The sequence below is a fragment of the Anolis sagrei genome, chromosome 9 (assembly GCF_037176765.1).
Source record: "Anolis sagrei isolate rAnoSag1 chromosome 9, rAnoSag1.mat, whole genome shotgun sequence".
In the NCBI taxonomy this organism is placed as follows: Eukaryota; Metazoa; Chordata; class Lepidosauria; order Squamata; family Dactyloidae; genus Anolis; species Anolis sagrei.
This window is the reverse complement of record NC_090029.1, coordinates 18,934,927-18,947,131: the sequence shown is the minus strand read 5'-3', so window position 1 is coordinate 18,947,131 and position 12,205 is coordinate 18,934,927. Positions and strand designations below refer to the sequence as shown.

General features: G+C 39.9%; 1 protein-coding gene across 1 annotated transcript in view; it reads left to right on the top strand.

The window, feature by feature from the left end:
• The window catches only part of DPP8 (dipeptidyl peptidase 8), a 36,224-nt gene that overhangs the window by 2,316 nt on the left and 21,703 nt on the right, over positions 1-12,205 (top strand). Inside the window, exons 2-5 of the mRNA XM_060755609.2 lie at positions 1,250-1,533; positions 5,638-5,750; positions 7,296-7,469; positions 8,930-9,098. Coding sequence (XP_060611592.2) covers positions 1,266-1,533; positions 5,638-5,750; positions 7,296-7,469; positions 8,930-9,098 — 724 coding nt within the window. The 5' untranslated portion in view covers positions 1,250-1,265. The remainder of the gene's footprint in view (positions 1-1,249; positions 1,534-5,637; positions 5,751-7,295; positions 7,470-8,929; positions 9,099-12,205) is intronic.

The window sequence follows — 12,205 nt, the reverse complement described above, 5'->3', positions numbered from 1 at the left end:
CATACACACATTTTTGACAAGCATTTATAGGCACATATTACATTCATATCTATACCTCCCTCCTTCTCTCTGTATATGCACACACAATTCACATACACACATCTACGCACATATTGCATTCATACATTTCTCCCTCCCTCCCTCTCTCTATATATATGCGCACACAATTCACATGCACACATTTATGACATGCCTATATAGACACAAATTGCATTGATGTCTATATAAACTGGAAGCTGGCTATAGCATATCTGACTGGAGAATTTAAGAAATAATAACAAGAGGAATCTCTTGACCTAGAATTATAGAGGGGTAAATAAAATGAGCATAAACTCTATGAGGATGCATGACGGAAGCCAAGGTGGTGGGTGCACTGAGGGTGGGGCAAGGGTGCAACGTGGGTGATGGGTTGTCTATGTATGTTTACGTATACATGCTTGTACGAGGGGTATTTTTTAAGTAAGGTCCGTTGGAACATAAATACACAATGAAAGTTTATTTCAAAAAAGTAAATTTATTTTCAGAAAGTACATACTTCACTCTATTTTTCGACATAGTTGCCAAGTTTGTTCAAACACTTATCATAGAATCATAGAATCAAAGAGTTGGAAGAGACCTCCTGGGCCATCCAGTCCAACCCCATTCTGCCAAGAAGCAGGAATATTGCATTCAAATCACCCCTGACAGATGGCCATCCAGCCTCTGCTTACAAGCTTCATACCTCTGAACCAATTTTAAAATACCTTCTTCATAAATCCTCGCTTCAACTGAAGCCACGAAATCGTCTGTAATCAAAGAAGGGCGACCGGAGCGGTCCTCATCATGGACGTTGTCACGGCCATCTTTGAATTGTCGTACCCACTTACGCACTTTGCTTTCACTCATAACAGTATCACCGTACACGTCACAAATCTGTCAATGAATTTCTGCAGCAGGCAGGTTCCTTGCTGACAAAAACCGTATCACTGAGTGAACCTCACATGCGACGGGTGAGTCGATAGTCTTAAACATTTTTAAAGCACAGAACAGAATCGTACAGGTTAGCTACAGAGCGGAAACTGAGCACAGTTGTTCCCGAGGCATGCCGGTACACGACGCACGCGCTCGTTGCGGTATGCGCACGAACTACTAGTGTCTACAACAAAACGGACCTTACTTTAAAAATACCCCTCATATATGTGTATAATAATATATGTATTAAAACAAAAAGGATTGTGCTCAAGGCTCTCCTGGGCTCTTCCCTCTCCAGAGACGCAACATGCACGATGGCCGCAGCGATGGAGACTGAGCAGCCGGGCCTTGAAATCTTCGAAACGGCGGAACGTGAGGAAAATGTGTCCCCAGCGGAGGAGGAGGAGGCGGCCAAGCCGGAGCCGTATTTCGTGGAACGGTTCTCCTGGAGTCACCTGAAGAAGCTGTTGACGGAGACGAGGAAGTACCACGGCTGCCTGATGGCCAAGGCGCCCCACGACTTTACCTTCGTGAAGAAGAATGACCCCGAAGGACCCCAGTCGGACAGGATCTACTACCTGGGTAAGTTTGTTGGATGCAGGAAACAGGATACCATTGTTTCTGGCTTTCTCTATTGATTTATTGGGTTCAAATCCATGTGAATTTCACCAATTTGGGTATAGGATTTTGCCTTTTTAAAAAGTATAATATTCATTCAAGAAAACAAAATTCCAAATATAGTATTTAACAAAAAACATAATTAAGAAAAACATATTAAAACAGTATCTGCATCGAGAAAGTGCATCATAGTCCAGGGTTTGTATTGTCGAAGGCTTTCATGGCCGGAATCACTGGGTTGTTGTAGGTTTTTTTGGGCTATATGGCCATGGTCTAGAGGCATTCTCTCCTGACGTTTCGCCTGCATCTATGGCAAGCATCCTCAGAGGTAGTGAGGTCTGTTGGAACTAGGAGAAAGGGTTTATATATCTGTGGAATGACCAGGGTGGGACAAAGGACTCTTGTCTGCTCTTGTCAGGATTTTCTTAATGTATTAATAAGGACAGCAAGTAAACAAAGATGTAATTATTATGTATACTTAATAACATCAACTCATGATCGATGTGATAATAAAAATCACCTAATTTAGTTTGAAACTTTCCCCATCTAAAGTATACTGCACTTATAGTTCTCATACAATTTTTCTAATTACTTGAATTAGATGCTTTTGTGACATGCATCCTTTCGCGACACGGTCATTCCGTCTGCTAAGAAGCTGGAGATTGAAACAGATCCTTATAAGAGTGCCATACAATACATATAACATATGGGAGCCCCCGGTGGCGCAGTGGGTTAAAGCACTGAGCTGCTGAGCATGTTGATCGAAAGGTCGCAGGTTCGATTCCGGGGAGCGGCGTGAGCTTCCGCTGTCAGCCCTAGCTTCTGCCAACCTAGCAGTTCGAAAACATGCAAATGTGAGTAGATCAATAGGTACCACTCCGACGGGAAGGTAAGGGCGCTCCATGCAGTCATGCCAGCCACATGACCTTGGAGGTGTCTACGGACAACGCCGGCTCTTCGGCTTAGGAATGGAAATGAGCACCACACCCAGAGTCAGACACGACTGGACTTAATGTCAGGGGACAACCTTTACCTTTATATGTATTTTATGTGTTTCATCTAATCTTTACTACCACATATACTCGAGTATAAGCCGACCCAAAGATTGCAGCAGCCACTGGAAAATTTCAAAGTAAAAAATAGATAAATAAAATTACATTAATTCAGGCCTCAGTAGGCTAAATGTTTTTGAATATTTACATAAAACTGTAATTTAAGATAAGACTGTCCAGCGCTGATTAAACCATTATTCTAACCTTCTTCAATGTAAATGTGCTTACATATCCATCCAATAACAACCAAGAGAGTAAAATAATAAATGTAATAAAAATAAAAATAGTAAAAAATAATATATGTAATAATAATAATAAATAGAGAAAAATAAGAAATGTAATAATAGCAATCATAGAGAAAATAATAAATGTAATAATAGTGTAAAACAATGTAAATTAATAATAATAATAAATAGAGTAAAATAATAAATGTATTAATAATAACAGAGTTAAATAATAAATGCCATAATAGAGAAAATAGTAAATGATAAATGTAATAATAGCAATCATAGAGAAAATAATAAATGTAATAATAGAGTAAAACAATGTAAATTAATAATAATAATAAATAGAGTAAAATAATAAATGTATTAATAATAACAGAGTTAAATAATAAGTGCAATAATAGAGAAAATAGTAAATGATAAATGTAATAATAGCAGTCATAAAGCAATAATAAATGTAATAATAGAGTAAAACAATGTAAATTAATAATAATAATAAATAGAGTAAAATAATAAATGTAATAATAATAACAGAGTAAAATAATAAATGTAATAATAGCAATCATAGAGAAAATAATAAATGTAATAATAGAGTAAAACAATGTAAATTAATAATAATAATAGAGTAAAATGATAAATGTAATAATAATAACAGAGTAAAATAATAAATGTAATAATAATAACAGAGTTAAATAATAAATGTAATAATATAGTAAAACAATGTAAATTAATAATAATAATAAATAGAGTAAAATAATAAATGTAATAATAATAAGAGTAAAATAATAAATGCAATAATAGAGAAAATAGTAAATGTAATAATAGATAGAGTAAAACAATGTAAAATAATAATAATAATAAATAGAGTAAAATAATAAATGTAATAATAATAACTCAGTTAAATAATAAATAACTTTGACTTGAGTATAAGCCTTAAAAGGGCTGAAAAACTTAAGCCTTATAAGCCTTAAAAAGCCATAAAAAGGGCTGAAAAACTTGGCTTATACTCAAATACATACGGCATATAAACAAGGTCTGGAAATATTTCTTTTGCACTACTTATGCCACCTTCGCCTGGACCAGCTTATCATATATCCAGAATTTCATTGTTTCTGTTGTAGGTTTGTCCTTCTGTCCTTCTGTAAATACAAACTTCCCCAGATTTTCCAAAAGTCCGTTTTTAACATTAATGTCATAAGTTAGTTTGGCATGAGTTCCTATGTTTCAAGCTTCCCTATCCCATTCTTCCAATTGAATTTCACTTTCATCTTTCCATATTTTTTTTGCAATTATCAGTTTTGCTGCTGTTAATAGGTTGGAAATTAATACCTTCTTGTGAGGTGTTTTATTTTGCATTGCGGTTGTTTTTCAGTCTTGTTTCACTGAAAAGAAAACCTTGTTTCCAAGACTTGGGTACTTAATGGCTTCAATCAGGAGATGTTGATAATTGCAACCTTCTTCAAGCCTCCACTAGTTATTTGTTGTGTATATAAATCAGATTGCTTACTGTATTGTATATGTGTGTATTGGCTTGCAGTTTTCCTTAACTTTTTGTTGTGGGAGGGGCTGCAGAGCACGTGATCAGATCTGGGCTTGTTCAGGGCTCAGACTCCATTTTAGATCTCAGAGTCCATTGGAGTTTCAGACTAGACAGTCACTCTATTAGACTCTCAGACCAGAGAGATGCTTTAGATTATGGACTGTTGATTATAAGAATGATGCCCTGTGTTATCTACACAGAGAAACCACTTCGAATCCTATTTGTAACTGGATTGATAAGCAAAGTACCTGTATGCTGAATACATGAAGTTTGTGAGTAAACCAACTGTGTTACTTTTAAAGAAGTCTGTTTATTTTTGTCTCTTGAGAGCATGATTTAAAGGCAAATATATGTTAAGGGAGATATTTTTGGGCAACTAAAAGAACACTTCTGAAACTCAGCTGTATCCATATGTATGTGTTTTGTTCATTGGCGCATCTTTGTCCTTAACAGTTCAAAGAGATGTTTCGGATATCAGTTTAACAACTGAGAAACCCAACCACCTTACACGAATGCCATGTTACCGAGAGGTTATGGCATCATTTTTCAAAAAAAGTTATGCCTTTCTAAAGATCATAAAATCTCCAAAAGGTTATGGAGATTTCCATTTTTCAGTGGGAGATTATTCTTATTTTTTGGGGGGGGGGGGTGTTATTCTTTTTAGCTAAAGATAAAGGTTTTCCCCTGACATTAAGTCCAGTTGTGTCCGACTCTGGGGGTGGTGCTCGTCTCCATTTCTAAGCTGAAGAGCCAGCATTGTCCATAGACACCTCCAAGGTCATGTGGCTGGCATGACTGCATGGAACGCCATTTTCTTTCCACCGGAGCGGTACCTATTGATCTACTCACATTTGCATGTTTTCGAATTGCTGGGTTGGCAGAAGCTGGGGCTAACAGCGGGAGCTCGCCCTGCCCCCCAAATTTGGACCTGCGACCTTTCAGTCAGCAAGTTCAGCAGCTCAGTGGTTTAACCCACTGCCCTACCTCTTGGATTGTTTTTTAGGACTGTCAAAAATTTTCCCTAGGAATTTGCTGGTTCTTCCAGGGCAATCTTTTAGCAACTTATAATATGGAGTCAAACCATCGACTCACCTGGAGGACTTGTTATATTCCTTGGAAGACCATTTTCCCCATGGCGCAGGTCAATGAAACAACAGAAATGTATTTGCTTCTCTTGCATTCTGTGCAGTGTTTTGCGAACCAGAAAATTCTACACAGTGTTTGCTTTGTGTTCCCTTTTTTTAATACATAGCAATGTCTGGCGAGAACAGGGAGAACACCCTCTTCTATTCCGATATTCCCAAAACCATCAACAAGGCTGCCGTCCTCATGCTCTCCTGGAAGCCTCTTTTAGACCTTTTCCAGGTGGGTGACTTGCTTGCATCTTCTATATTTCCATTCATGTTTCTTATTTCTTTCCAAGGGACTTTTCCCTCCCAACCAAGCTGCGGCTATGAAACGATAAAAGCCATTAAGCAGGGAAATCCCTTACGGCTCTGATTCTGTTCCGGCATCTTTGCCCAGCCAACGTTCTCTAGTGATTAAAAATTTAAAAGTATGTTCCACTTTAGATGCATTTTGCAAATTACTTTCTATGGAGATTCTACTTCCTTTCCCTCTGAAGAGCATTTTAGCCTTGGGCTGCATCTACACTTGTGTTATTGTGGGATGCGTTATTGCCCCAACCTAATTTTCCATCTTTATTGCTATAATATTTCATCTTGTTGATGGGAAGCTTCCCACCTGAGTAGAAACCATCTGTTAGACAGATAGCAAGCTATTTAACCTCAGCAGACTGAAAGCCAAAATCAAGGTTACAACAACATCTGTTATAGAACTCCAATATGCTGATGACAACGTCATATGTGCGCATTTAGAAGAAGCCACTCTAAACACCTTCGCAGAAGCATATGAGAAGCTCAGCCTCTCATCGAACGTTGAATAAACCAAAGTGCTCTTCCAGCAGTCATTAGCCAATCTCTCTGCAATGCCAGAAATACAGCTTAATGGTGTAACATTAGAAAATGTTGATCACATCCACTCCCTTGGCAGCTACCTCTCCAAAAAAGTCAACATTGACACTGAAATACAACACCGCCTGAGCTCTGTGAGTGCAGCATTATTCCAAATGAAGCAGAGAGTGTTTGAGGACCGGGAGATCTGTAGGGATACCAAGCTAATATTATATTATATTATATATATAATAATATATCATAATTATATTATATATATATATTATAATATAATATTATAATATTATATATATATATATATATATATATATATATATATATAATATATATACTATATTATATATATTATAATATATATTATATTATTATTATAAAGCTATTGTCTTCCCAACCCTGCTATATGCCTGTGAGACATGGACTATTTACAGACGTCACATGCAACTCCTAGAACGATTCCATCCGTGTTGCCTCTGAAAAATCCTGCAAATCTTTTGGGAAGACAAGCGGACAAATGTCAGTGTGCTGGAAGAAGCAAAGACCACCAGCATTGAAGCGATGGTGGCGGGGTATAAATAAATATTGTTATTATTATTATTATTATTATTATTATTATTCACAAAATCTATAAAAGGTTTGCATTCTACTTGTAGGCTCGGCAAATTAGTTTGCTGTAAGGCCAACGTTCATTTGTCCATCTCGGCCATTTCTAAGACTGTTGTAGCCCAGTCCTCTGTCGTTGGTGTCGTTTATAGTTTCCACAGTTTTGCATATTCAATTCTTACTGCTCTTGTCAGGGGAGCATATTTCACGCGACGCACCTGTGGGCCACAAGCTACACGCTCATGTGTCTGGACACATGGTTTGGAAACCTCTGAGAGTAGCTTGACTCTTTTGGAAAGTAGCTTGTCCCTTTTGATGCTATTTCCTTCCATCGCAGGCCAGTTTGGATTATGGGATGTATTCCCGCGAAGAGGAGTTGTTGCGGGAGAGGAAGCGGATTGGGACCATCGGGATCGCCTCGTACGATTACCATCAGGAAAGCGGGACTTTTTTGTTCCAAGCCGGCAGCGGGATTTACCACGTCAAAGACGGTGGGCCCCACGGCTTCACGGTGAGTTGAAAACAGATCCGTGGAAATAAAGGGCTTTTCACCCTCTCTACACTGTAGAATGAATGCAGTGTGATACCACTATAACTGCCCTGGCTCAAGGCTATGCAGTCATGGTGGCTGAAGGTTTCCAAAGCCTTATCTGCCAAGAAGTGTTTTACCAAATGGCGACTCTTGCGATTCCATAGCATTGAACCAGGGCAATTAAAGTGGTCTCCATTCCTTTCTCCCTTCGATCCTCCCTCCTTCCCTTTCTTTTTTCTCTCTCCCTCCATCCCCCTTCTTTCTTTCTTTCTTTCTTTTTCTTGGTCTCTTCTCCCTCCCTCCCTCCCTCCCTCCCTCCCTCCCTCCCTCTCTCTTTCTTTCTTTCTTTCTTTCTCCTCCATTTCTCCCTCCATCCCTTTTCTTCTTCTTCCCTCCCTCTTTTCTTTCTTTCTTTCTTTCTTTCTTCCACCGCATGTTCTTCCTCTTCCTTTTCTTTAGTCTCTTTCTTTCTGTCTGTCTTCTCCATTTCTTCTTCCCTCCCTTTCTTTCTTCTTCCTTCTTCCTTTTTTCTTTCTTTCACCACATTTTCTTCCTTCTCTCTCCCACTCACCGCCTTTCTTCCTTTCTTTTTCTTTCTCTCTTTCTCCTCCATTCCTTTCTCCCTTCGTTCCTTCCTTTCTTTGTTTCTTCCTCCCTCTCTCCCTTTCTTCCTTCCACCTCTTTTTCTTTCTCCTCCCTTCTTTTATTCTCTTTCTTCCTTTCTCCTCCATTTCACCTTCCCTCCCTCGCTTCATTTCTTCTTTCTCTCTCTATCCTTTTTTTTCTTTCTTTTCTTTCTCTTTCTCCCCTTTTCCCTTTCTTTATTTCTCCCCCATTTCTCCCTCCCTTCTTTTCTTCTTTTTCCCTCCCTCCCTCCTTCTTTCTTTCTTCTGCTGCATTTTCTTCCTCTTCTCTCCTTTATTCCCTTCCTTCCTTCCTTCCTTCCTTCCTTCCTTTCCTTCTCCTCCAAGTCTTACTCTCTTCCCTTCTATTTTTTTCTCACTCATTCTTTCTTTTTTTCACTGCATTTTCTTCCTTCTCCCTCCCTTTCTTCTTTCTTTCTCTCTCTCTCATTTTTTCTTCCATTTCTCCCTCCTTCCCTTCCTTTCTTCTTTCTCCCTCGCTCTTTCTTTCATTCGATCATTTTCTTCCTCCTCCCTTCCTTTATTCCCTTTCTTTCTTTCTTTCTTTTTTCCTCCTCCACTTCTTTCTCTCTTTCTTCTTTCTGCCTCTTTCTCTTTCTTTTTTGTTAGTTTGTTCTTCCACCTCATTTTCTTTCTGCTCCCTTCCTTTATTCTCTTTCTATCTTTCTTTCACCTCCATTTCTTCTTCCTGCCTTCTTTCTCCCTCTCTCCTTTCCCTCCTTGTTTCTTCCTCCTCTTCGTCCTTCTTTGTTCAGGAATGCTCTTTCAGATTTTCCTTCTCGGTCGCCTTTGCAGAAACAGCCTTTGAGGCCGAATTTGGTGGAGACAAGTTGCCCGAACATCCGGATGGATCCCAAGATCTGCCCAGCGGATCCGAAGTGGATCGCCTTCATCCACAGCAGTGACATTTGGGTCGCCAACCTGGAAACCAAGGAGGAAAGAAGGCTGACCTTTGTTCACAAAGGTAGCGGCCTGAATGATGGACGAGGAGCCAGACGTTGACCACGGAGTCACGCTGGAAGATCTACGGTGCATCCATACTGGGGAATTAATGCAATTTGACTCTGCTTTAACCATCAGGGCTCAAGGCTATGGAATTGTGAGAGCTGTCATTTGGGGAGGCACCAGCAGTCTTGGACAGAGAAAAGACCTTAGGATACTACAACTCCCATGATTCTATGAGAATTGTAGTTTTATGGGGTCTTTGGCCTTCTCTGTAGACACTGCTTAAATAGTGTATACACTAAAAATAGCCTTAACTATTGTTCCCAGTTATTTATTTCTCGTGTCAGGGCAGCCAGTCAGTTATATTACATTTCTAACAGAACAAAGCAAAAAAACCCAGAAAAAATACAAAATGTGTGAGTTTGGTAGTTGATTAAATGTCCTTTGACCAGTATCTGGCCACTTGGAGTGCTTCCGGTGTTGCTGCAAGAAGGTCCTCCCTGGTGCATGTGGCACGGCTCGGGTTGCCTTGCAGAAGGTGGTCAGTGGTTTGCTCCTCTCCGCACTCGCATGTCGAGGATTCCACTTTGTGGCCCCATTTCTTGAGGTTGGCTCTGCATCTCGTGGTGCCAGAGCGCAGTCTGTTCAGCACCTTCCAAGTCACCCAGTCCTCTGTGTGCCCAGGGGCGAGTTTCTCATTTGGTATCAGCCATTTGTTGAGGTTCTGGGTTTGAGCCTGCCACTTTTGGACTCTTGCTTGCTGAGGTGTTCCAGCGAGTGTCTCTGTAGATCTTAGAAAACTATGTCTGGATTGAAGTCGTTGCCGTGCTGGCTGATACCCAAACAGGGGATGAGCTGGAGATGTCTCTGCCTTGGTCCTTTCACTATTGGCTGCCACTTCCCGGCGGATGTCAGGGGGTGCGATACCGGCTAGACAGTGTAATTTCTCCAGTGGTGTAGGGCGCAGACACCCTGTGATAATGCGGCATGTCTCATTAAGAGCCACATCCACTGTTTTAGTGTGGTGAGATGTGTTCTACACTGGGCATGCATACTCAGGAGCAGAGTAGCACAGCGCAAGGGCAGATGTCTTCACTGTGTCTGGTTGTGATCCCCAGGTTGTGCCAGTCAGCTTTCGTATGATATTGTTTCTAGCACCCACTTTTTGCTTGATGTTCAGGCAGTGCTTCTTGTAGGTCAGAGCACGGTCCAGAGTGACTTGCAGGTATTTGGGTGCGCTGCAATGCTCCAGTGGGATTCCTTCCCAGGTGATCTTCAGAGCTCGGGATGCTTCTCTTTTCTTGAGATGAAAGGCACATGTCTGTGTTTTAGATGGGTTGGGGATCAGCTGGTTTTCCCTGTAATAGGCAGTAAGAGCACCTAGAGCTTCGGAGAGCTTCTGTTCAACCATCTCAAAGCTCCCTGCTTGAGCGGTAATGGCACGATCATCAGCATAGATGAAACTCTCTGTCCCTTCTGGCAATGGCTGGTCATTTGTGTAGATGTTGAACATGGATGGAGCAAGCATTGTTCCCAGTAAAAACTCCATTGTAATTCATGCAATAACTTCACAGTGGTCTTCAGATTAGTGTGGATTTTTCAGCCTTAGTGGAGTCCATTGTATATCCATTTGCTATACCTTTCCTGCCACCTTGTGCCCAGAATGGTGAACTGCATGGTTTGATTTATCATTCCAAATTTGCTATGTTGAGAAAGAAAGAAAAAAGAAAGAAAAGGAAATATTTCAGAAGGAAAAAAGTAATTTTCTGGTTTAAATCTCCATGTTAACTAGTATTTCAGCTGATGTTCTGCTTTTTTAAAAATTTAAATATACAGGGTTAGTCAAAATGAATAGGCCAATAAGAATGCAGTAAACATTCTTATTGGCCTATTCATTTTGACTAACCCTGTATAATGAAACAGACCCAATGGTCTGATTCATTCCATATGGTGTATAACATGAGAGACGAACATGGTCATACAATGGCACACTGGCCAACTTGTTCTCAGAATAGATATAAATGGAGGCATTTATTTCTTATTTATTTATTTATACTGTAAATTATTTGCAGTATTTATATTTCACCCTTCTCACCCCGCAGGGGACTCAGGGCGGATTACAATGCACATATACATGGCAAACATTCAATACCATTAGAAATACAACATATTGTTGCACTCCAGACCAGGAAAAGCCCTCTGAGTTTAAACACCACACAGTTGAGTAGAAATGCAATCCGTTTATTGAAAATAATTAAAAAGCAGTAAAGTAAAAAAGCACTTTAAAGGAATAGGTAAATCTAATTAGGTAGGAAGATAAGACGGAACAAATTAGTCCAGGGAATTAGTCCATCAAAGTCCATAAAAAACCAAGGCAGAAACTTCTATAACAATATCCAAGAAACCAGGAAACATGAATCTGAGGCAAGTGAATACAAAATCATAGAATCCAAGAATCAAAACCATGAAACTTTAAACATGAATCTTTTCCAAACAAAGCTTCCAAGAAACAGGAATGAGATCTTGACTTGATTCCAAACAATGCTTCATCTGACTACATATCCTGTACTTGGGACTTTTATCTCCTTGTTAGCTATGTCCCAAGCACTCAGAAATTGGTTTCGCTTTAGCTTTGAATCTCTTATCTTTCTCTGTCTGAGCCTGGCAGAACGCTGAAGCCACTGCTCTGCTCTTCTGTTTTGACTAATCACCTCCTATCTATTTGCCCATTAATTTCTGCAGCTGGGCCAGCTGCCGAGCTGTTCTCAAGCTCCAAATCATGGGAATTCTCTAGTAGCAATTCAGAAAGCAAACTATCATCCCCAAACCCTTCAGGGACATTCTCATGAGAAACTACACTTTGAACAGGGAACACATTCACTGCATCAGTATAATTGACCAGACCATAACCTTCTTGAAATTCATTGTCATCACTCCACACCCTGGCACTTAAACACAATCGTAGGCTGAGCTCCAACACATATATAGACAGACACAGAGGCAATTTAACATTCTTGCCTCAATGGGATTCTTGCCTCAATGGGAGCTTCCGTTTCACCATCCACTTGTGACACCGAGCCCTTGATGGAGTACTTCCTCATTCTTACGCACGCTGCTGGAAGGTTT